The sequence below is a fragment of the Micromys minutus genome (assembly GCF_963924665.1).
Source record: "Micromys minutus genome assembly, chromosome: 15".
NCBI lineage: Eukaryota > Metazoa > Chordata > Mammalia > Rodentia > Muridae > Micromys > Micromys minutus.
In genome coordinates this window covers 52,977,108-53,003,950 of record NC_137984.1, presented here as the reverse complement: position 1 = coordinate 53,003,950, position 26,843 = coordinate 52,977,108, and the positions used below count along the sequence as shown (strand labels likewise).

The 26,843-nt window shown below is 43.7% G+C and overlaps 1 protein-coding gene across 7 annotated transcripts in view; it reads right to left on the bottom strand.

Annotated features, from left to right (window-relative positions):
* DCLK1 (doublecortin like kinase 1) overlaps nucleotides 1–26,843 on the bottom strand; it is a gene marked incomplete at both ends in the record, with an annotated part of 262,378 nt that overhangs the window by 119,935 nt on the left and 115,600 nt on the right. For all 7 annotated transcript variants that reach the window (XM_080929185.1, XM_080929186.1, XM_080929187.1 and 4 more), the window contains one exon: nucleotides 18,678–18,777. In XM_080929185.1, coding sequence (XP_080785311.1) covers nucleotides 18,678–18,777 — 100 coding nt within the window. The remainder of the gene's footprint in view (nucleotides 1–18,677; nucleotides 18,778–26,843) is intronic.

Here is a 26,843-nt window from a genome sequence, read left to right as displayed (position 1 = left end):
AGGCTCTTGGCTCTGGGACAAGGCTAGCTAGCAGGCATGGGCCTCTACAAGTGTTAATAGCTACTGTGGGGATAAGGCTTATCTGTATAACGATGCACACATTTCATGTTCCTCCTTCAAGAAACATCCTCCCGTTAACATTAATGACTCCATGATGCTCAAAGACAGCACAAGTCTAGGAAGTGAAGGTGTGGCTAATGTCTCAGCAAAATGGTAAGTGCTGGGCCTTTAGGACATTCCTTAAGGCTATGGAAAAGAACTCTAAAAACATGGATTCAAAAATATATAATTTCTCAACCATCCAAAATATAATGATGCAATATGAATTATATGAGGGGCTTCACAAATCTAAAGAAACAAAAGCAGCTGCTTGGAGCCAACCTGTCAGAAAGATGCTAAGGAAGAGATTTAGGGAGTGGTGATCGCAGGAGATCCCACCCAACTAAATGTTTGTGTTTATGCTGACAAAGGCAAGCAGATTCCCGAGTTCTGGGTTGGTTTGGGAGAGAGCAAGGTTAGGCCTGGGTGTGCCAGAAATGACAATTTCAGGATAAGATCCCACCCAGCTAGCTTAGTGTCTGTGCTTAACAGAGGCAGATCTTCCTCTTCCTCAGAATCCCTCTCCAAATTGAGGCTGGCTTTTGGCAGTTTACAATTTGGCTTCATGAGTAAGTTTGGGAGAGACTAGTAGATTGATGACAGAAAGACATAAGGTGGGTAGATAGATAGATGATAGGTAGATAGATAGATGATAGTTGATAGATAGATAGATAGACAGACAGATAGACATACAGACAGATAGATAGACAGATAGATAGATGATAGATAGATAGATAGGTAGATAGATAGATGATAGATGATAGATAGATAGATAGATAGACAGATAGACAGATAGATGATAGATAGACAGACAGACAGATAGACAGATAGATAGATGGCAGGTAATAGACTGACACATGACAATCTTTTAGAAACTTAGTATTTGTGCTGTGTGCCCACTTGCCTGTAAGCATGTATCTTTTTTTCAATAGTGGAACTGAGTTGCATTTTATTAAGCCATTGTGAAGAAGAATATTCTCCAGAGACTAAAATAAAACTGATGACTCCTACTAGGACTCGTCAGACAATAGCCAGCAAGTTCCACTAAGCCTATTGCCTGTCCTGGTAAAGAGAGCTGGATTTGCCTGTTGTTGAGGCCGGTTCACACTACAGTATAGCTGAGTAGCCATGGAGATCATAAAGCCTAAATCTGACTGTCTTCTTCAGGTCTTTACAGAAAAGTAGTGGTGACCTCAAACTGAGCTGTTATTTTTTAGAATCCAGCATAACTGAGCAATTGCTAAACAATGATTTTCCAGATATCTAAAAGTGAGCAAATGAGTTTAGAATACAGTTTCTCCTGCTCCGGTTGGTGGACCCATAGATGAATTAAGCTGCAGTATCTTGACTCTCATCCCACCCTTCATGAATAAGGGGGTGGTGGAGAAAGTGGGAGAGTGACTGGGGAGGACTCTGCAGAGGCTCCTGGGCCTCCTTTCTTCTCCAATTGCCTGGTAGACATTATCGGGCAATAGAACTGTTATCACTCTAAATAATTCAAACAGGCTTTGTAGCTACTGGCTCCAAGCCAAATATGAGCAGTTATAATTAACAGCAATGCACTTAAAAGACAGTTAGAAATATGCTAATGCTCTCAGCATGTTAAAGCAAAGTGGCAGACTGATGTAATGTCCTCTCTCCTCAACATACAACGCCTGTCCAAATCAAGAAACAAGCCGTGAACATTCTGATGCTATCGATCAGACGGGTGGAAGGCGGGCTTCGTTCTGTTTTGTTTGTTTGTTTGTTGACACACACTAACAACATTTTTGGATGTATTGTTATTTTGGATTACTCTCATTTGGCTTATTTATTGGAAGATCAGTTCATGTGTGCGGACAGTAGCTGCGTGTTCATACTCCACATCCACCATGCAGAACACATGTGGACTTTAGGGTGCATTCAACCTGAAGCTGTGTGTTGCCTCCTGCTCAGGATGCCTTTGTAGTTAATAGAGGAAGCTACCTTGCTGCGCTGGGCATAAGATTTTTCTGTAAATAACTTGTCTTGGGAGAGGGGAGGAATGCAGTCACCTCCCAGGATCCATGGAAGACTAGCACCAAGACCCCTATGCATGTTAAAGTCCATACTTGCTCAAGTCCCTTGAAAAGGACAAAGCCTGCACATATCCTTTTAAATACTCCAGATCATCTTCAGATTGCTTATAATATAGAGCAAAGGCACAGCCAATAGTTATGAAGTATTAATCAACTTTGTATTTTCCAGAGACCCAGCACTTCCCCCATTGTTGGTTGAGTCTACAGATACAGATGCCGTGAGCACAGGCACGGTGAGGAACATTTGCAATTCTAATCTTAGCATGAGGGAGACCATGATGAGTCATATTCTACTCAACAGTGTGTCCTATGCTAGAATTTCTGGGCCCGCCCCTTTGGGTTGCCCTGCGACTCTTCACTCTCCACGCTGGGTGTGCTAAGCAGGTTAGCAAACATGAGTGGCCTCTTGCTAAGAGCTGTTTGTGAAAATGGTTTTTGTCCTGCATCAGGGTTAACCCTACTTAGTAGCATGTTCAGATAAGTGTTTCTCAAGTAGCTCAGAGTAAGGACCTAAAGTCTGTTTCAATGTAACCGTGATATCTCTAAGTGAGCTAGTGTCAAGCATTAAGATAGGCTCATTCTGCCTTGTAGGATGGATTTTGCCCCATGTCTCTGGTAGAATCCTCATGACAAGACTTAGAGATTGGTTCTGGTTTTACCAGATCAGCTCAGAGAAGTGAGTTTATCGAGGGCCATCGTACCATGGCAGTCTTTCTACCCATCTCTAGGACTTCCTGAGATCATATTTTCCCCTGGAGATGATGTGTTGGCTGACTGAATGATGGAGGCAAGGCTGGACTGGAAGGCACAGCCTTGGGCATCAGCTCTCACACTAACGGGCTACTTGACTGTAACTGGCATCAAACTCCTCTAGATTCTGGCTGCCTCACAGGTGAAGTTAAATCTGATTTAAGATTCTCCAACAATAAATGATGCTGTTGAGCGAAATAGCCAGTTCACAGTTGCCCTATCTAAAAGGTGAGGATGTGCACAGCTTAGCTTAGAGTACGAGGCTCTACAACAACCCCAGAGGGCACTACAGTACTCCCATTTTCAGATAGTTCAACTGTAAATCTCTCTCTATTTTCACAGGGAGCTAAAGGCTAATGGCATACACAGGCCCTTTACAGGAAACCAAATTTTTGAGAGCAGCATGTCAAAGAGGAGTGATCCCACCTTGCCTTAGTTAAATGTTGGACTCAGGTGCTGGACCAGACTGTCCTTGAACGATAGAAATTTGCCTGTCTCTGTCTCCTGAGTGCTGTGATTTAAGGTATATGCCACTACACAGCAAGATCCAACCGTTTTAATACATTCATTGATTTTGCTACATTGATTCCTACTATGAGTATTTGCCATGATTCCATGACAAAATTTTCAAGATTCTCTTTCTCAGATCTTGACAGAGCCCATGGTATATAATAGGAGAAACAAAAACAATTTCTGACATTTCAAAGAAGCTTCTATGCTATATAAATTTCCCTATGAGCAATCTTTCTGGCCCCTGAAATACACCCAAGTTTGGGCTGATGAAGTGACTCAGGATGGGCTGCTCACAGATGAAACATAGGATTGAAAGGTTGGGTCTTTGAGTCATGTGGTGTCTTAGTTAGGGTTTTATTGTTGTGAAGAAATACCATGACATAGGCAATTCTTATAAAGAACAGCATTTAATTGGGACTGGCTTACAATGCCAGAGGTTTAGCCCATTATCATCATGGTGGGAAACGAGGCAGTGTACAGACAGACATGGTGCTGGAGGAGTCAAGAGTTCTATATCTTGAAGCGAAGGTAGCCAAGAAGACACTATCTTCTGCAGGCAGCCTGGAGGAGGGTGTGGATGACACTGGCCAAACTTGAACATATATATGCGATATCAATGTACCACCTCCACAGTGACATACTTCCTCTAACGAGGTTACATTTCCTCCTAATAGTACCACTTCCCATGGGCCAAACATATTCAAATCACCAACAAGATTAGCAGCCTGATAATCTCTGCAGATGAAGGAAAGCTAGAAGGTGAGTTTAACCACATGGCCGTGAGTTAGTTTCATATTTGGGAGCCTCAACGCGTGTGGTTAATATTTTATATCTCACTTGAAAAAAAGTGAAAGTGCTCTTTTTCTCATATTTTTTTCTTCTTAATATACAACTTTGCCTTTGATGGCATTCTCAGAATAATTCTATTGGCAGGGTGTCAAGTGTTAAACAAAAATAGTATTAGAGCATACATTTGGCTAAGATGGACATTTTCTCCACAGAAGATTAATTCAGAAGCTATCAGTGAGATTTTCCACGTATCTCTTCAAGGCGGTCTCCATTCCTTCTCTGTGATAACACCTATAGATTCCATTAAAGAACATTTTTACGTTATGCATGTGTGGATGTGCCCCACTTGAGTGTAGGGCCCACAGAGGATATCAGATCCTCTGGAACTGGAGCTACAGTTAGTTATGAACCACCACGTGGGTACTGTGAACTGAACCCATGCCCTCTGCAAGAGCAGCCAGTGATCTTAACAGCCGAGCCATCTCCTCATTCCCCAAATGCAGATTCCTTCCTAGGACTTAGGAGAATTCAGAAGACTGTATCTTTTTATGTCTCCAAGAAAAGACAGGTTTGTAATTTCACAATCACTCTATTCTGACCACAAAAATATCTGCTTGTCTGCTAAACACGTTTTATCTAAAGGATAATCCATGTATCACTTTCAACACTTATTGATATAGAAAATTTAGCCCAAGGCAGTGAATAGTCACAAAAAAATTGTTATTTATTATGTGTAATTCAGATAACGAAAACAAACCATGTCTACCAGGCTAAATTATTACCCACTTTTGAAAGTAAACTTTAAAAATCAGTTCTACAATTCAAAGTGCTGTCACATTGATTTTCATTTTCCTGTAAGTTTAGATATTTCACTTCAAAAAATCATTTTACGTCTGTCCAATACTCAACTGATAGTGGGCTTTTAACATGTGCTTGTCATGGTGAACTCAACTGACATTTCAGAGAGACAAGATGAAGTGCTGTACCCTTAGAGAGGCGCCTGTGAACCCTGCATTTAGGAGCGTGTGTGGGCCAGGCCAAGGAACAACAAGGACCTGTTTTCTTTCTCTACAGGTATCAAAAAAGCAACTGAATTCAATATACCATTGGCAAGGATTCCTCCCCACTCTGCCTGCCTCTTCTTTACTTGCCGGGTCATGTCCTCTGTTGCACAGGAACGTTTCAGTTGTCTGAGCTCCCCTTTGTCAATTTTTGAGTCAAATTCCCAAGCAAATGGGTCTTATTCAGAGGTGTCTGTATTGTATAGAGCACTACCTATGTTTTCTTCTATCTGCTTCTGTTTCAGGCTTTCCACTGAGAGGTCTTGGTCTGTCAGAGGCTTTTTAAGGTTTATTTAGTTTTATTTTTTTCATATATGAGTGTTTGCCTGCATGTACATTTGTGCACCAGCCTGTGGAAGCCAAAAGAGGACATTGGGTGCCCCAAACTGGAGATACAGATGGCTTTGAGCCACTACGTGCGTTCTGGGAACTGAAGCCTGGACCTCTGCAAGAGCAGCCAGTGCTCGGGCATGGAGCCATCTCTCCAGCTGCAAATTGCAGTTAATTTTTGTAAGGGCGATGTATAATGGGTCTTATTCCATTCTTTTCTGTGTCCGCATATTTTGGATCTTGACTTTGAGAAGGAGCATTTGGGAGGCAGACCTGGGAAGAGTTGGAGGGTGGAGGTGATGAGGAGACAGGAGCACCACCATTGAAGGACAGCTGCCTTGCATGTTGAGATCCAGTACATCCTACAACTCAAACCTAATCACAGATGACTTAACCTGAGACTTTCCAACAGGGCGACATAGGTAAAGTGATTCCTCCACATTAGTCAAATCTTTCCCTGCCTTGCTTCCAGGAATGCCTTATGAAAGCATCCCTCAGCCCCGTGCCCCTCTGTGGGCAGATCCCTCAGCCCCGTGCCCCTCTGTGGGCGGACCCCTCAGCCCCGTGCCCCTCTGTGGGCGGACCCCTCAGCCCCGTGCCCCTCTGTGGGCGGATCCCTCAGCCCCGTGCCCCTCTGTGGGCGGACCCCTCAGCCCCGTGCCCCTCTGTGGGCGGACCCCTCAGCCCTGTGCCCCTCTGTGGGCGCATCCCTCAGCCCCGTGCCCCTCTGTGGGCGGACCCCTCAGCCCCGCGCCCCTTTGTGGGTGTCCATACCACTTCTGGCTTACGATAGTTCCACTCATGAATTGCTCCCAGATTAAAAGTATTCTTAAACATTCACTGTGACCACGTTTACCTTACAGCTGTTTGTTGCTACAGTCAGAAACTGGTCCCATCAAAGGTATTCATTAGGCCTGATGTTACTGCCAATTCTGCCTGCAAGGAAGCCTGGGACGATTACTGCACTTTTAATCTCGCTGGGTTTGTCTGGGAACTTTGAGCAGCCTTTAGCATATTTAGCCAGACAAGCTCCAGGAAACATAATTTAATTGGTACAGGAAGGGGCCTAAAACTTGGGTCTTATTTCAACTCATTTTCTGCTCTTAGGAATTCCCAGGCATAATTTGAATGCCCAAGAACCTCGAATGAACAGATATAAGACCAAAACTGACATAATGTCCTCTGGTAAAAATACAGTGAAAGCATTGGATGGAAGTTCAAATCTGCAATGAAGCAAGTAGAATTTGTATAGATCATCAGACAACCCCAGAGAAAGCTCCCCACCGACCTGAATTATTCGACTACATAGAAAAGAAAACGTAATCTGTCTTCCCTGTATCAGAGGTAATGGTGCCCCATAAAAGCTCCCACCTTGGGCTGCACTTTGTTTGGGATATCATTTCAGAAGGGAAATAGTTTGGAGTATCATTTATGACCATGGGGTTACAGAGGAATGGAAAGATGGTCTTTGGAAAAGCCAGCTTCATGGGTCAGGCATGGTGGTAGCTGCCTGTAATCCAGCACTCAGGAGGCAGAGGCAGGTGGATCTCTGTGAGTTTGAGGCCAGCCTGACCTATATAGTAACACTTTATCTCAAGAAATAAAATAAGCCCAGCTTTGGAGAAGTGTTGGACTATGATCCTCAGACATCTGAAGAAATGACAAGAGACATAAACTTCTGTAGCAGCCAATGTAAATAGCATGTCTTGGGACATTATTACACGCATTGCGCTCTATAGACGAGAAGAAATATGGAGATTAAAGATGCTCTGTCTAACATGCAGGTGCTTACAATTAAGTGAAATAAAACACAAACTATGATCCCCAGATTTCTGATTTAACCAATTCTGTTGGCCACCAGCTATGTGAAAATAATGGCTATTATTTTTTTTTCTCTGCCTACTCACTTGGGTCATGGGGTATCCAGATTAAACATTATGGGTTTATCAGTGAAGCAGTTTTTGGATGAGACTGCTGTTTGCTTGGATGGGTTCAGTCAATGTAGCTAGTAGCTATCCATCCCCCTCCATGTAAACTAAGATTCTAAATAAGAAGATGGAGTATGAAAACAAAGATCCATGCATCCCTTATCCTCTGGACCTTGGTATGGCTCCCTTCTTCTGCTGCTGTCTGTCCATGGGCTTTGTACAGCTGTGAGGCTCTCATGTGTTTACCCTTGGGCTGAAGCATGCCACTCAAAAACGTCCTGAGTCTCCACATTTCTTTCCCATGCTCCTCAATCTCTCTCTCTCTCTCTCTCTCTCTCTCTCTCTCTCTCTCTCTCTCTCTCTCTCTCTCACACACACACACACACACACTCACACTCAATCTGAGGAGGGTATTGATTGACAGCTAGATATCTGTGGATCTGGAGCACACAAATGCAATGTCCTTGGGAATTACTTAACTCCACCTGATTTTATTTAGAAAACACTATAGTTTGTTTTTTTCTGAGATGTGAGTGTGATAAATGTAAACCATGTTCACTGTTTTTAGAAAGGTCTGTGGTGTGAGGCAGGATCATCAAAGGAAATGGAACCCGGAACCTGGACAAGGAATAAGAACTCAGGGGCTGAGACAAACTCAAGAGAAAAGGTAAGACTTTATAAAGAATGTGGCTTTTGTTAGAGGACAAGAGGGATTTAGGGAGGGGAGTGAGAAGGAATGCCTCAGGCTCGTGAGACAACATGGCGGAGGTGTTGAGAAGCAGGTGTACTGAGGAAATCAACAGGATTCTTCAGCTGGAGAGCAGAGGGAGCTAAGGGGATGGCAGCCACTAGGAGAAAAGATGGGTCAGAAAAACCTTCCTTGGAGGGCTAAGTAGTCTAGATGTCCAGCAATCTTTAAAAAATACTCAGTAGAGTCATTCTGCCTAAATAAGGTGTGGGATATTTAAAGACTTGACCTAAAAAAGCAAGTCCTTACATCTTTGCAACAGCCCATGCAGGAGACTGAGGATATAAGGCACTGACAGTGTGTTGCTGATTGGGCAAGGACCTGGCTTTAGAGAGTGGGCGTCAGACGTAGTGACAGGTGGCTCCATGTCCTGGGTTCTGGGTCTCCAACCTTCGTTACAAAGACTTCTGATGTCCTGGACTTGCCCAGGATGCCAGGAGAATGACAGAAGCTAATAGGTCTTCCAGCAGCTGATTAGCTCTCCTGTGGGGTGTACTGGGGTTTCTGTAGCTGAGGAATAATTATGGATGAGTCCAGCTAGAAAGCTGGGTTTGTGGCTGTTTAGCTGATGTGAGGAATCAAGGTTAGAGACGTAGATTGGGAGATGGTCAGTGAATTTAGAGGTTAAGAATTCACTGCCAAATGTGGATAGACTTGAGTTTGAACTCTGCCTTCTATATTAGCTAGCTGTGTGGCCTCAGACAAATTATCATCTCTAAGCCTTAATTTCCTTAATTGTCGAATGGGGAAAATTACACACACTTCAAAGGCTTCTGCTCATTGCTTCCCATCTGGCTGCCATTCGTCACCATCATTGCTGAAGCCATTAAAGTAGATGAACTTGGCTAGAAGCAGAGTAATTAAGTAGAAAAAAAGGGGGGGATGCAGAATGAGTCTCAGGGAACAGTCACAAGGATATATGGCAAAAAGCAAAGCTGGAGGAAGCCCAGAAACAGTCAAGAGAGCAGACCAAGATACAGAACACCACAAAGTTCAAGGGGACAGAATTTCAAGGAGGGGAGGGGCATCAGAACTGGCACATGCTACAAAGAAGCGAATGATAAAAGAGAAAACAGAACATGCAGCACAGTGGCCGAGGCTCAGTGTTACTGGATTGTTGTGTCTGTGGCAGCCGAGGGACTCAGTCACAATATGGTGAGATTCAGAATAGAAGTTTCAGGGCTTCAAAGCCATTCCTGCACTCGTAGGGGATCTGAATTCAGTCTCCGGCACCTACATCAGGGGCTCACAGCTGACTGTAAGGCCAGCCCCAAGGGATCTGACACCCTCTTCTCGGCTCTGTGGGGACCTGTACACACATGCTCACACTCACAAACACACACATACATGCTGAGAAAAATAGTAAAGTAAAAGTTCTGCTCAGACTCCAAGGAAGTAGAAAGCAAATCTCAAAATGAACTTCGAGTTGGGTCACCTTCCCAAAATTTCACAATACGTAATAAGCTTTGACTTACTATCTACTATTTGAGGAGATCAGGATCTTCAAGAACTTTACTTTTGAATGTAGGTTTCTGGTGATGTGGGCAATGAAGTCTTCTTGCACATGCTAGGAAAATGTTCTAGCACCCAGTTCTATGTGGGAAAGTTCTCAGACAACTGTGACATGAGCTCCATCACTCCAAACGAGAAGTGACCCTCGCCTGCATCCTCATACGGCTTTGCCAGAAGACAGAAAGCACTAGGTGGGGATTGTCTAGGAGCAGTGAATAATGGTGCAAGTGAGGGAGTCTTTTAGCAAAGGACACCCAGCTGCACTAGGTGGCTTGTTGACCAGGATATAGGATGGATGGGTAACTTGATAGATCTGAGTCTGCACGGAGCTCATTTAGATTCTTCCCGTGTATCATCTGAGACCAATGGAGGAAGGAGTGCTTTAGAAAATACAAACTGAGGCTATGACCACCGAAGCTGGAAGACACTTAACATCGCCCATCAGGGAAGAAGACTGGAATCTCTTAGTGTGAGTCTTGGAAGAACCCGTAAAGACAACCAAAATGGAAATTGGCTTCTAATAAGCAGTAATGGCCTGGGGGTTAGGAACCACAGCACCTCTCTCTCCCCTTCGACTGTTCCATTCACCAACTGCCTCAGGAGGTGAGCAGACATGGCAGGAGCCAGCAAGCAGAATGGAGAGAAATCATGCCTTCCCTCATTGTCCCACAGAGAAGTGATTTGCTATACTGAGCATTCTGCAGACATGGGAGAAGTTCTGCTGCGAAGGTTTGTCAAATAAAACTACATGTATGCAGTTCTGAATTAGCCAGCACAACAAGCTAAAAGAGTCCAGACCAGTTTTAGAATCTTAAGAGCAAGCTGATAAATCTCCAAGGCCAATGAAGGACAGATACAAACAATTCCATAATCTTTTGTGTTTACTGTGGCAGTAGCCAAAAGTTATGAAAATGTGAGTCAGAGCTAGGTAGTGAAAGATCAGAAGATGATAATTCATTGATTATCTTTAGCAGGTTGACAGAGAAAACCAGCCTCTATGACTTGAAGAGCTGCCAGAGATGGGTGAAGGTGGACATGGGTCGTGTTGGACATGGTTGTGGGCTGAGGGAAGAAATGAGACATAGCCAGTCCACTAGACCAGTATGACAGGGATGCTGGGAAGATGAAGTCAAACATCAGAGAGCAGGATATGAGCAGTCATACAGTCATGGCTCCCCTTTGTAAGACAAGGAAAGTGTGGGGAAGAGGCATGAGGGTTTAGAGGCGTTTCCTGGAGGAAAGAATAAAATTTTATATCAAGTGATTTTGATTCTCCTGATAGGCTGGGACAAAAGATCCTATTAATAAGAGCAGGCATGGTGGTCCTTATCTGGAAGGGAAGAATCAGGGGGAGTGAGTTCATGCTAAGGAAGGCCAATCAATGTTGCATTCAACAAGAAGGAAGTGGATGTTTTTCCTAGGGGACAGTGAGGTTGGCTTTGTATGGCACTGTAGTTAGAGGGGTGCCTCCAGTAGAATTGGGGAGAGATGATCGTGGAGACTCATCCTTCATGGATTCATGCTTGGTCCTGTGCTTTGTCAGGTTCTCCATCTTTACAATGCACCTCTCACTAACTACATACTGTCAGAAGATGACCATGGGGACAGAAAAGAAAATGTCAAGAGGTGGCAGCAGGCTTTGCCTAGTGCCTGGGTTTCTGATGTAGAAATTGTCCTCTTGGCAGCAAATGGACTAGTGTGTGCCTGACCTAGATTCTGTCTCCAAAACACAAAACTCCATCCTATACAGTATCACAGCATAGCAGTCAATTAAATCCCAATATCACCGAGCTCAAAGAAACCTTATATTTCTGTTCACAATAAAGGTATTTGTGGCCAAGAAAGGTTTCAGCACCTTGACGTTTTATTTTTTATTTTTATTTAAACATTTTATATAGTATATTTTGATTATCTTTTTCCCTTCCCCACCTCTTTCCAGACCTCCCCACACACCTCTTTACCCACCCAATGTAATGTTCCTTCTTTCTTCCTCTTTATGCCTCAAAAACAAAAAAAAAGGACCAAAACCACATAAAATTATAAAAACTAATTAAAAAATTGATTTAATTGCTAAGAGTCGGGTGGAAGCAGAGCCCACCCGCAGTCATGTCCTCTTCAGAACTCACGTGACTCAGCCACCCACTTCAAATATCTAGTGAATTCTACAAGCCAACACAATGGAAAATGAAGAATGAACATGACAGATTTGACATGCTCCTCTAAGAAGACAATTTTTGTTGGCCTATTCATTCCTAGAAATAACTTCTGAAACAGAAAATTGTACATCTGCGAGAAATCTGCCCACAAGACTCGTTGCAAACCAGACTCATAACCCAATTAAAGCTACGAGGAACTGTTGGTTGGCTCTGAACCATTAGTCATTTTAGCATTATACTCTCCCAAAGGTATTAAACCCAGGAGAAGCAGTAGAAATACTGAATATTCTGGGTCAAAGTTCAATGCTGAATAGCCTCTGGTACCTTTCACTGTGTGCAACAACATTCAAGGTTGGTGTGGAACATTATGCCCGATGGCTTGGTACCTACTGTTGTTTGTTCCTGGTATACCTCCTGCTGCATACCATGCTGTAAGTTGAATAGTTTGGTGAATAAATGAATGAAAAATGTAGTAAATTTTTGAGAGCAGGAGGTTTCAGTCACTTTACAGGGAAGTCTGGTCTTTATCTAAACTTCATTTTTCTCAGTATTTTCAATGACTGTGTGGTTTCCAATCATTATCAGCTCCTAAGATGGAGCAGTGAGGCCACCAGAGATCTCTGAAACCAGCACAGATGCACACACACACACACACACACACACCTCCAAAACTCTGAAATCCTAAAGGCTCTTAGTTTTCAAAGTCTGACTGTTTTTTCTACATGTGCTTTGTTTTAATGTTTTAGAGATTCCGCGCAGGGAACATTAGAGCTCCGTAGAGGCCCACCTCACATTTAGCATGGGATCAAGTGAGGGGAGAGGAATGAAAACCGCCTTCTGGCTCTAAGGGACAGCAAAAGCCAATCTTAGTAACATCTGAATTCAATGACTTCCCACAAACAAATATGTGTCTCAGTCTGGCTGCAATCTTTTAGGGTTTGTTTCAATCAGGAAAGCTATCTGGAGGTGCTTTGAGAGAATTTAATTTGATATTCCCTTTGCCCAAGAGGAGGCGGTAAAGACAGCATAGGAAGCAGGATAGGAAACAAAGACACCACACCCAGAGCTTGGACAAGACCTGTGCCTTCCAGGTTAACCCAACTGTTTCTGAACTGACAGTTTTAGCTCTGTTAGCACCCATGGATGTGGAAAGTGATCACCCAGATGACTGTTACCTACTACAGTGTCCATCATCTCATTCGGTCATGAATTGCAAAGAGTGGTTATGATGAAATAGTTATAGAAACATGTGCCAATAGGCCATGGGCACCTGACTCCAAAGAAATGTTCCATCTATAAATATTCTCGTACCCAGGAAGAACACAGCATTTCAGATGGTTATGATGTCCAGGGGAAAGCTGGACTAATTAATGTTCTGTTGATATGAGACTATGCATGCCTACGCACACGTACACACACACACACACACACACACACACACAAACACACTTCAGAACTCTTAGAAAAGCTCTTCAACATTTATAGTCTGACCTGATGCCAGATAGCAATAATCACAGGCTGAGGTGTGAGACTCTCAAGTTGAAAGCCATCCTGAATTATATAGTGAGATCATGGCCTCCACAGCAAGACACTGTCTCAATATGAACAGAAGTGGGGTAGAGATGTGGCTCAGCAGTTAGGAACACTGGCTGCTCTTGAAGACGACCAGGTTCAGTTCTTAGCTACCTTAAGGAAGCTCACCACTACCCATAACTCCGTTTTCTGAAGATCTGATGCCCCCTTCTGGCCTCCACAGGCACTGCATGCATGTGGTGCAAAAGGGACAACAAAACACATATTCACCTTTTTAAAAGTAGAATACGAAAACATGAGTATATATTTGTTCTGTTCTTTAGTTCTAAGACCGTGTACACAGATATGCACATACATTGCATAAATATATTTAGCTTTTGTTTCATCTCTCTTACTTCAGTAAGAAGACCCACAGTGCACACAGGAAATGGACCCAGTCACAGATCTGTCATTAACTCTGTCAACACAAAGCAATTTTCACATACAGCTGAGAAAACTGACCTGTTCCTGGCCGACAGGAGTAGTCTGCTTAGGAGCAGGCTTCCCATGGCTTCTCTTTCTATTTGAATTACAGATTAAATTAATTGTTTATATTGATTCAACTTTACTTATCTAGGCTGGACCCCTTGCCATCCTCTCAACTTGGCATGGTCAGATGAATATTTTAATATGTCTAAGCCACACAGAACCCAAAGTGGAGCCCAGTAGTGTGATGCCCAGTGATCAAGGGCAGCCCCTACCTAAAGGGGACTAAGAGGCAATTTGTTTAGTGATTATTGGTTAGAATCTATCCATTAGTATGTTTTGGACAGACAGTCCAGTCATGAAGACTTACAAGCCCCTGTGTCTGTCAGAACACCTTCCTCAGCTTAGACAAAAGGTTCCAAATGGGCTCTGGCCAATATGTTGCTGAAATTCCATGAGAGCATTATTCTAGCCCATGTGTGGGACAGGGACAGCTCTGCCCATAGCAACTCTGCTACTGGACATATTCGTATCTTTGCACAAAGCCAAGGACAGTGGAACAAAAGAAACCCTAGAGGCTGGAGATATGGCTCAGTGGTTAAGATCACTCACTGATAATGCAGAGGACCTGGGGTCAGTTTCCAGCACCCACGTGGTAGCTCACAACCATCTTAAAGTCCAGTTCTATGGGATCTAATGCCCTCTGCTGGCCTTTGTGGGCACTGCATAGACACAGTACACCCATGTTCTCAGTTCCCTTATTATAGTTACATTTTTTTTTAAATTAGAAAAAATAAATTTGGTTCAACTAAAATCTGGATGGCTATGACGAATTTCTATCGTGGCCTGAAATACTTTACCTCAGAAAGCCATCATTAAACCCCAGCTCCTGATAGCTGTGAATGTGAAGTCATTTGGAGAGAGGGTCTTTGAAGGAATTCCACACCAGATGAGGACAGACCTTCATCTGACAACTGGTGACTTTTTAGGAGATGGAAATAGGATAAGCCCGTTGACCCACAGGGAAGGAGGACAGCATGGAGGACACTCCCACAAGGCAAGACTTCAGGACAGTCAACAACCACCACCAGTGGGAAGAGGCAGACAATTCTCTACCCGTGACCTCATTTTGGACTTTTTGCTTTAGTAACTGTAATACAATAAGTGAGTTTCCCTCTCACATTTAAAATATTTACTTATAATTGGTTCATAGTGTTGAATTTATTTCTAGGGTATAATGTATATTGAGATTAGGGTCTCCAGCAGGTAGCTGGCTGGATAGTATAAGCTACTCATGACAAGACCCATGAAGAGTCATTGACGAAACCTCGAAGGGGTGGAGCTTTGAGGGTGAGTGGCTAGATAAAAAGGTGGCCAGGCTCATCACCAAGGACATGATGGTAACAGACGCTACTCAAACTCTGTCACTTCTGAATGACAAGTGCTACACTCGCTGGTTTGTCATCAGTGTCTAAGCAGCACCATGTTGAGCTCCCTTGATATCTTCCCTCACTGTGTGTCCTCATTTTCAATCAGAGAGCAGTTGTCACAGGGGTGGCTTGCAAGCCTCTGCTGGCCTCTCTCTAGAACCCTCTGACCACCACTTGGAAGGTGCTGATGCTGCCTTGATGGATGGCATTCTGCTAAAACAGTTACATTTTGAATTAGAACCAGCAAAGTGCCCCACATAGAATGTGAAGATGGAAGGAGAAAGCGTGTCTGCCTATTCACTCCTCATCGATTCTGCTCTCGTGTGGCCCTGAGAAATAGATATCTGTTTTGGCATCGTCTTCATTGGAAAGCCCTTGAGCAATGCCTTTGGGAGCTTGCTAGTGGTACTTGGGGGATATAATTCCTATTTGCATGTGCACTAGTATCTGGATTAATTTCTGTAGATTAAAGTAAAAGCATTCATGGTCTTGCTGCTCACACAGCCACTTCTTGATGCCATTAAATCAAACCTGGTTCTTCACCACAAAAAAATTAATTCAGAAGCTTTTTACACCCATCACCTCATATCTTTCCTAGCTTGCTATAGAACTGACCAAATATAGCATCCGTGTTCAGATACCATTTAATAAGTACAAGTGAACTGGCTTAGATCACACTCAGCACATTTATAAAAAGACTCGAATTGTAATCCATTAGCCCTAGAACACAGTGTACAAGCACCAGGAAAACTGCAGTTGTCAACGCGTGGATTTACACTCAGGGTTAGTTCATCTAAGGAAGTGAAATCTCAGTTTAGATCTCTTTCCCTTTAGTCCACTCTCCTTCCCCTGTCCTGTGCCCACGTGTTTCTCCTAGATGTGAGAGGAGTCCCACAGTAAATGGGTCTCACACGGAGAACGGGGTAAGATATATTCGCCAGGAAAAAAGAAGTGAGGAGCTCAACAAAATGGTTTGTAGAGCTCTTTCACATGTCAAAAGGTGGCCAGACTACATGTATGTGCACTTGTATATGTGTGTGCATACATGTGTAGTCATGTCTGTGTGAGCACATGTACACTTGTGGGTTTTTTTAATATTTTAATTTTAATTATTTTATTTTATTTTTATTTTTTTTGCGCAGTGGCATTTTGCCTGCATGTATGTCTATGCACCATGTATGTCCCTGTTGCCCTCTGGAGGACAGGGGAAGGTATTGATCTCCCTAGAACTGAACTTACAGATGGTTGTGAGCCCTGATGTTACTGCTGGGAACCAGACATCAGGACCTCTGAAAAAGGAGCCAGTGCTTTTGACCACTGACCCTGACTTGTCCTGTCTTTTGCAAGGCTGGGATAAAGCTAAGGAAGAAGCCTGCTACTGAGGCTTACATGTCTCCTGATGATGAGGGATTCAGACATCGTTCAATGGCAGTTTTCTATTGGACTTCACAGACAATTGTGGGAGGCTAAGCCTCCAGTGCTGAGAGCGGGGAGCAACTGTGTCTTCCCAGGATGGTCCAGGTGAGAGAGGTGGGCTGCAGTCAGCCTGACAACCAGACAAAAGGGATGGAGGCCCTGCCAACCAGCAGCCAAAAGTGAGCTGTACTGTAGCTCAGACCCGACAGGCTGTTCTCCGTATTGGAGCAGCAAGTGGGCTCCTTTGCAGAGCACATCTGGTACCCTAGACCATTCTATCAAAAGCAGCTATTTTCTTTAAATTGAACGTCAGGGCCATTTATTTTACTCAAAACCTGTGCTGTCAGTTCTGCATTCTGACTGGGATCGTTTGCCTGTTCCCCAGAATGGCAAAGCTGCTTCACTCTTAAACAGGTGGGTCTCTCTTCCCTGAGCTTGTCTTGTGAGTGATACATTTACATAAATCCTTGTCCCATGGAGGCACGTGTATCAGTTATGAAAAGATAGAATATATTTGGAGAACACTTATTTGGAGGGAAAGAGTTGCCAAAGTACTCCTCCAGTAAGGACCTCGTGCCAAAATCAATCTTGTCACCTGGAACCTTCATGACATCTCTACGTGTTTTCATTGAGTACTTTAAGTTTTCGTGAGGGAAGGAAGTTATCATTGCCTACATTCCCTATGTCATGAATTAGTAAATGCATAAGTGCACATCATTGCTTTTATACACATGTGTGTGTGTGCGTGTGTGTGTGTGTGTGTGTGTGTGTGTGTGTGTGTGTGTGTGTATCCTGTGCTGCTCAGTGGTGAGGTATGTTCTGTGAAGTGCATGCTTAGGTGAGCTAATGTGGTAGGAGCATCATATAATCTAGTTAATAAAGTAGAATGGTTTGCTACGCTGTGTCTAGGCTGTGCCTGAGCACTGTACTGGCTGGGATGAGCTGTGACTGTGATCTGTCATTGAACCGATGTCTCTATGTGGCCCATCATTAAATCCCATTGTATGAAACTGAGGTTTTGGGGTGAGACCAGGACAGGGTAACACCTGCCATATGTTAAGCACCTCAGGACTGTCAACCCATTTTGTCGATGTAACAACAACAACAACGTCATTTATTACTTCAAAAGCATCAATGAGATGGAACTTCAAGTGGCAGTAACTATGTAGCAGTCCCCTAACTGGATTAAAAGTACAATTATCAAGGCAGGGAAACCTTGGCATCCTGTTGATTTTACCTGGGATGCTGTACAATTCTGAAATGATTCTTAGGACCCCCAAAATATATCACTCTGAAAATCATAAACTTTTACATCAACTTCCCCACTTATAAGTACCCTGCCTCTTTATCAACTAACCCCTCTTTCTTATCAAAACCCAGGGTCACATTTAGTTCATTAACAGAAGGAAGCTTCCGTCCTGACGCTTCACAGACGCTATGACACATAAATTCCAAAGTACTTTTGGGAGAAAGGATACCAAACCATTTTCTCAGGAATTAGAGGAAGCCACATGAAAGCTGAGTCTAGAAGCATACTCAGTGATTTTATGATTACAAATCCCCCCACCATAAATTTTTAGGAAAATGTGTAATTAAAAGTGTAGAAATCCACACCATGGTTCTCTGTACAGCATCAGTTTAGTTATTAAATGGTCATAAATTAGACATTAGGATCTATTCTTCCAAATGGATTAACCTTTTCAATTATCATTTCATCTGCTTTCTATATTTAAAAAAAATCAAAGAAATTCAAGATATAGGAGAGACAAGGCAGTCGAGGATCTGAAACTGATTTGGTGGCTTTGGAGTTGACATAATCTTGGCCTGGTGCAGTTCATTTTGAAAAGCTGCCTCAAATTTCCCCTGGTTTTGAACTTTTTTTTTTCTTACCACTTTCATCTAGCAAGAAATCATCCTGGTAACGGAACTTCTCTGGTCCACATGCAATAAAAATGTCATCGTCACCAAAAAAGTCCTGAAGGCACATCACCTACAAGAGAAAAGCATAGTACTCAGCCAGGGGTCCACACAACAGCAATCACAACACCACCTCCCCCTGCACAGACCTCTGCACAAAGCCATTTCCCTCTAATGGAGTCAACAGGGGGATTTCAAAGGCTTGGCTGTGCATCTGTTATCAGTAAGGAACGAGTTAGTCTCAGGTCTGCAGGAAGGCAGGGAAGGCGACTGGGCCGGTAACTGTCACATTTATGACTGGAAACATCAGCAGGCTATGAGGTAAGAGCTCTTTGTTTCCATAACACTGGGGACTCAGCTACACGGACCTCAGAGACACCAGCTTCTGAATGTAAGAAGCTCCAAAAGTAAGGAGAGCCAGGGCACAGCTTTAACCACCGAGATGCTTTTGTTTAAATGTTTTATCAACAGCATTATTTATTCACAACAACTACTTAGAAAAAATAGTAAATTACAAATTTTAAGCTATGCATGGTTTTATGTGTCTTCTAAGCACAAGGCGGCTGAGTGTGGAGGGCCACCAGTTTGACTTCCAGGCCAGTCTGAATACCATGATGACACTTTACCTCAAAAACAAACACAAGGTTTTGCCAAATAGAAGTTTACAGTAAACGTCCCTTTGCAGTGAGTTGTGGTCAGCATGACTCGTTTTCTTGCCTAAAGATGCTCCTGCCATGTTTTGTTCATAGCAGGGGTTGTGCTAATGTCAGAATGCTGCTGAAGTCTATCCCTTCCCAACTTCCTTTCACCACGTGGGCAAATCACCAGGTGTCTCTAGTCCCCTTCTCTGTAGCTGTGAAACACTGACCAACAGCATCTTGGGGGAAAGCGGCTTTATTTGGCTTGCAGTTCGTAGCTCATCATCAAGAGCAGGTAAGGACGGAGCTTGGAGGCAGGACCTGAAACAGACTCTGGAAGAGAACTACTCACATACTTGCTCCCAGGCTCACATTAGCGGCCTTTCTTACACAGCCAGGCCCGCCTAAGGGTGGCACTTCCCACGGTGGGCTGGCTCTGATTATAGTCAGTATTAGTCAAGAAAATGACTCATTGTCAGGACAGGTGGACAAAATGACGCAGGCAATTCTTCAAAAGAGGGTCCCTCTTACTAGGGGACCCAGTTGGCAACAAAACTCAACAAGGCAGAGCAGAGCTGTGTAAAATAACTGTTTGTCTGAATGGCATTTTCCTCCAGGTGTTTTTGCACCAAAAAAAAAAGAGAAAAAAAAGAAGAAGAAAAAGAAAGAAAGAAAGGAAGGAAGGAAGGAAGGAAGGAAGGAAGAAAGAAAGAAAGAAAGAAAGAAAGGAAGGAAGGAAGGAAGAAAGGAAGGAAGGAAGGAAGAAAAATACGTGACTAATGCCGTGCTGGTGCCTCACGGTTATTGAGAGTGTTTCTTTCATCTGGGGTTGGCTATGGGTGCCTCTGGAGTTCTGTGTTTCTGTCAGTCTTTGGTAGCATTACTACGTCCGTTACACTGGCTGTGAGTTGGAAGACTAGAACATTCTTTGCTGGCCCAGGTGCTAAGGCATGTGGGCTACCAAAGGTCTCTCAGCAGGCATTTTTTAGGGGAAATTTCTACAAGAGTTTGATGATCAATGTTAAATATGAGTCAGATGTATCCACGCATGTGAGGGGTTTTTGGTTTTTTCCCCTGCCACGTAAACCCGGAGAACATGGACATCAGAGCTTGTGCTCCACATCACTTCCCTCTCCCCCCCTCCCTCCCTCCCTCCCTCTCTCCTTCCTCTCCCTCCCCACCCCCATTCAAGATGGACCTCACTCACTTTCTCTGTGAGTATTGGTACCATTTATCCAACCACTTACAAGGCACAAACCTTTAATATACACACTTTTGAAATGAATGCACGGCAGCAGAAGACTACACAATGAGTAAGGCATGGGCTCTCACTCAGGCAGACAGAATACCAGTCCCCAAAGGGCAGCGTGTCCTTAGAGAGTGGGTGGTGGACCGAGCCTATGCAATTGCAGGTCCTGTGTCTGAGTGCCACATGGATTTATCCAGTAAACAGGTTCGAAGACTTGTTCTGAACCCCGAGTGTTCTTAATGTGTTCAAGTGTACTCAAGCCCAAAGAGAAGAGAGGGAACACTAATATTCCTGAGCCTGTATTCAGAACCGTTTCTTCCACAGCAGCATGTGTTCAGTGTTCCTTCTCACGTCCTTTTTGGGACTTGTGTGGACGGCCACAGGTAAAAGATCCCAGCACCTTGGCGCACACCTACAGTGACAGCACTTGAGAGAGTTTGAGACCAGCTTGGGCTGCACAGTGAGGTGCAGTGTCAAAACCACACGAAACAAAAACTGCAATGTAGAACTCACCCGCTCACCGTGCTGAGGTCATGTTTCTCTACCGAATGTAGGTACCGGTTTATTTGCTGAAACTGTTACGAAGGACCTACAGTGCATCAAGTTCCAAGCCAAATACTATGAGTTTTTTTATTTTCAAATCTCTGGTTGTGGGCTAAGGAAATATAGTTCAGTCTACAAAGTCCTTGATACACAAACACAGGGGCCCAAGTTTAAAGAACAGTTACAGTAGAGCACTTAACATCCCAAGGCTATGTAAATAGAAGCATGTAGAGCCTAATTGCTAAGCTTGGAAACAAGGCAGAGGGTGTCCAAGGAGAAATGGTACCTATGGCTACTCCCTGTACATGTACACTTATGTACATGTATGCACACATACACAAACTTTTTTACAGATCAAAAAGGTTGTTTTCTAAAGGAAATATGTCTTCTTTCTACAAACTCTCCTATTTTCATTTACAGGGTATCAGACACATTCAACTGTGTGAGTATGTTCTTGCTAAGTGGGTAGATAACCAGCGGGACTACAACATGTTATAAGTAGGTTGTAGCCAATGGGCTTCCACTATTCTGATGATGCCTGTTCTTCAAGCTTTACGCTCAAAGAACACAGCAGACAATAAATGATCCATCTTGGAAAGTTTAAGCACAATCCTGTTGGCAAGTGAGAGATGAAACGTGATGAGCTTTTGATGTTCCTTCCAACACCAGTATCCCAAGAATATGAAAAGAACACAGTGGTTGCTAAAGGAATCGCCTGTCATCGTTCAGCAGAGGAGACACGGGAAAGAGTCATTCCAATGTCAAGTAACATGTACTCATTCACCGCTCAAGCTGTGGTGGGCGGAGTCAGCAGAGGTGCTGAACTGTGTGACATTCTGGGGGTTTCTCTTGTTACAACATCCTGGAAAATGGCAGTAAACTCTGTAGATAAAATGTAAAAACAACACCATTCCTCGTGAAAAGCTCTGACAAAAGTGTGGAGGGCAAAGGAGATTTAGATGAAAGGTGGGTTGTGGAAACACTGGTACGTTTCTGTTTTCCACACTCACTCACTCTGTCCCTGACTGAGAGGTCACTGTAACACTCCAACAGAGCAGACTAACAGGTAGTCTACACCCTGTTTTTCTCTTGGAAAATGTAGTGTGGGAATTTTCCTTGAGGTATATCTAAACATTCTGGCGCCAAGGGGTTATAGAAAGTAGAGAAATGCAAAAGAAGTTTTGCATAATACTCTGATCTCAGATCTACGAAGGGTTAACCATCTGAAAACTTAATGTCCTCAAAACTCAGCTTGGCTACCAGCTCTCCCGTGTAAGTTGTGTTTATGGGTAAAGAACATGCTTAATGCTACAGGAGACCATGAATGTGAACCTCGTCTACCACAAAATCTCTGCTCAGATGTTGTCAGAGTGTCTGTCTAGACAGGGCAGGTATAAAGGGAAATTCTGAGTGTGAGGATGCGGGCACACTCAGCCTCGGAGAACTCATGTCTTCACCCTCCTGCTTCCCTGGCAGCACCCCTTACATTTCCACATGCCAGGCAGCCTCTGCCCTCCTCCTCATAGCTGCCATCATCCTGTCTGCAGAGCCCATTCTCCTCCAGGGACCTCGGCATTTAGCTCTTGTAGAAATCTGAAGCCCCGCCCCCTTTCTCAGCACTCCATCCTGTTTAATTTTGTCGGTCTGCCGTTCTCTACTAAAATTTCAAATTTTCTTTCTATAGCTCAGAAACTACCACTGGCTTATAATCATTGACTTAAGGTTTGTCTTTCACAGTTAGCATTCCAGATGTTCTCACATCTGTCTCCAACCAATCTGCCAGGTCTCCAGTTGTGACCCAGTGTCTAACAAGTCATAAACACTGGTTGCTGGACAGAGTGTATGTTCTAAAACCAATGTGTTTCCACTGGGTTTTATTCCCTTTCCTGTTTGGGTGCTTTATTTTCGATAAAAATCCCCTTATTAGAATCCATTCTCACCTACACTTGGTCTGAGTCTTTCCTGTGGACCAAGGTTCAGTTGAAGGTTCGAGCCCACCTTCTCCAGCCCCTGCAATCCAAAGCCTTGTTTGGAAGCTTTTGGTACCATTCAATAAATGCTTAGCGACCACTTATTTGATAGCCTGGAGGATATGGTCCATGTCTTTGCTTTCTTCTTTTCCAGTCTATAGACTATACATCTCCCAACACAGTGCTTGTGAATCAATAGCTTGCCCAAAGTAACGCACACAGTTTTCTAGTGGTTTTGTCTAGTGAACTGTCTGGATTTGTCTTTCATCTTTCAGCTGTCCAGAAATGAGTTTTCTCTATAAAGATTTCAAATCCGGCAAGGGCAGAACACTATCTCCTGGGCAGTGCCTTCTCTGGCCCTCTATCCATACCAGCTCTGGCACATTCCCAAGAGCATAGCATTGGTAACCCCCTAGTTTAGGTGTCAACCCAGCTCTGCCTCTCAGCTGTGAATCTCTTTGTACCTCAGTTGATCACATCAATCATTTTGAGGTTTTGATATCTTATGAGCATGAATAGGAGGAGCCTCCTCAAACTTTAGGGTTATATACTCCTAGTTAATGACCTGCAGGCTTCTTTTCTACATAGATTTGAGCAAGATGTCACAAGTGAATGTTTCTTAATGTTAATGAAACAAGAATTTGTCTGTGGTTTGTTTTGTCTGTTGATTTATTTTTGTTTTTGTTTTGTCTTGAAATAGGATCTCACTATGTAGACCAGGCCAACCTCCAACTCCACTTGCTCTGCCTCCCCCATACTGAATGTTAAGATTACTATTTTGATGAAAAATGTACTTTAGATTTGAGTCAGATAATTGGTGCAAAGCTTTCAGACATTACAAACACAAATGTGGAACATGGAGCCTGGCTCTGACTTCCTTTTGGTTTCTCTGGCTTGAACCTTTGAAGACTCATTTACACATCTGTTCTCATCTGGGACTAAAATCAAAGTTGCATGAGCCATTGTTGCAGAAGCTCAGGGGTGTTCCTTTCTGTCACCAACTCTTAGATTTGTATTCTTTTGAGGAACGCTCCCCATTGGAATGCCCGAATTAAAAGTGAGATCTTTGCACATCACACGCCGGCAGAGAGGGTGTGATCTGTTTCTCCAACACTGCTTAAGTTCTCTCCAAAAATATTTGGTTCTTATCTGGTGCTTTGGTTATTCTATGGAAATTCAGCTCTAAACAAAATCCCATGTCCATGATGAGAATTTCTCTTGGATGGTGCCCAGGACAATGTGGAAGCTAGACTACCTCAAAATGCATGGTTGCTAATAATTGTCAAATGTGCTGAAAGAAAAAAAAATGCCACTGAGTGTGCTGATGAGAGCTAGTGACCAGGGATCCGGATAGTCCGATTTCCTATTTCTTTTTTGTTACTTGATACAGCTACTGTCATCTGGGATGAACCTCAATCAAGAAAACACCTCCATCCGATTGGCCTGACTGATGGTAGGTAAGCCTGTACTGCACTTTCATGATTGATAATTGATAAGGGAGGGTTCAGTAGTTGTTGCTCCCAGGTGGCCCGGGGTGTATAAGAGAGCTGACTGAGCAAGCCACGAGGCCAAGTATTCCTCCGTAGTCTTTGCTTCTGCTCTACCTTCAGCTTCCCTTGGTGACAGACGCTGATCTAGGATTGTAAGATTAAAGAAGCCCTTTCGTCTCTGAACTGGCTTTGGCCAGTGTTTCACCATGGCAACAGAAAGCCAATCAAAGTTCTGAGCTCAATTGCTAAAAGAAACTTGGAGGCGTTAATTAAATTGTCTTATAGTTTCCGCATTGCTTTTAATGTATTGTACCTGATAATTAAGTGTGTGTGTGTGTGCATGCGTGTGTCACCCATGAACACTGTGGCATCAAGAGCCACTGCCCTTGCTTCTCTTGTGGGCTGGCCCCGGTCTCCGTCACGTTAGGCAAGTGCCGGGCTCTCCATAGTCCATCTTGCCCACAGTGAAGGAGACAAACTGACAAGGTCTTGATGGCTGCTAAAGCTTGAACTGAGGTCATCTCTGTCCTAGTCACAATCGTTACTGCTGGGACGAAACACTGTGACCAAAGCAACGGGGGGGGGGGGGGGGGGGGCAATCTCACTCACAGTTCTGGATGACAGTTCATCATCAAAAATAGTGAAGGCAGGAACTTGAGCAGGGCAGGAGCTGATGCAGAGGCCATGGAGGGGAGCTGCTAACTGGCTTGCTCCCCATGACTTGCTCAACCTGCTTTCTTATAGAACCCAGCCCAGGGCTAGCACCATTACAGTGGGCTGTGCTTTCCCACATCAATCACCAAATAAGAAAAGTGCCCTACAGGTTTGCCTGTGGCTCTTATGGAAGCCTTTCTTATTTGAGGTTCCCTCTTCTCCAGCGACTATAGCTTGTGTCAAGTTGACATAAAACTGGCCATCACAGCCCCCAGCATGGTGCTATTGGGAGTTGGTACAGGTGCTAGTAGACACATTATCTGGTGGCAGGTCCTTAGGTTACTCAGGGCACAATGTCCCCTCAGCTCCTCTCATCTTCCCTTCGGGTTCTTTGTCACAGCTTTGCTTTCCCTGGGTCCCACCAGGACTGCAGCCTTGTCAAAGACCCCAAAGCAATCACCTATGTACTGAATCCTCCCAAACTTTGAACCCAGGGATGAGAGAACTAAATTACACTACTGTGTTATGAACCCCAGTTGGTAGATAAAGAAGACAGGGTAGGATGGAATAGAAGGCAAGACAGAGTTTGAATCCAGGTCAATTGGAATTCAAATGCAGGCTCTTGCCTTCTAATCTACAGCAAAATAAGTCCTTTTGAATCCACAGAAACCTGTACCCTGGCATGTATGTCTGAGACAGTTCAGTTGATCAAAGATACTGTAAGTAGTTATCACATACATTATACATTAACAGTATCGGCAAGTGTCTAATAAGAATAGTTTCTTTAAAATAATTTGAAATGTTTCGTTGGATGGAAGAGAGCACGTTACTTTTTCTAGCTATGAATTCATACCTTCTCCACATCCTCACCCTGTCAGCACTTTTGTCTCAGGAGACACATGTGTACAGAGGAAACAAAGCCATGCAGGCAAACGTGGACTTTCTCGGCTCTGCTTCCGGTCTGAGCCGCCCTGCAAGGGCTAAGACTGAAACAAAGGCAGTAAAGGCATCTGCTGGTTACACGTTTCTAAATCTGGGACCATGGATTCATTGCCCCTCACTGGAGTGTGGTCTCTATGGCAACAAAGACAGCAGGAAGCTGGCCTAGATTCTTATCAGGGACCCTAGGAAGGATATTTTCTTTACAAGAGCGCCCTCTACACACCAGATGGAGGATAGACATCACTGGAAGCTGAGGAGGACCCTTCAAATGGTCAGACATCATTGTAAAAAATAAACACAAACCAGTGTAAAAATAAAAGCCAAGAAATTCAGTCCATTTATTTAACTCACTGATTATGGCATAATCCTCTAATTTTCTCTCCAAATATTTACGGGAAATTTTGACTTTTCCTGATACAGTACACATGAAAGTTATGCTGCTCACGTTTGAAAGGTCTATTTTCATTTTATTGATGCGTATGTGTGTCTGTGGAACTAGAGTCTGGGGGCAGTTCTGAGCTTCCAGACATGAGTGCTGGGAATGATGTGTGTGTGTGTGTGTGTGTTGTGTATTTGTGTGTGTTGTATGGTGTGGTGTGTGTGTGTGGTGTGGTATGTGTTTGTGGTATGTGTTGTGTTGTGTGTAGTGTGTT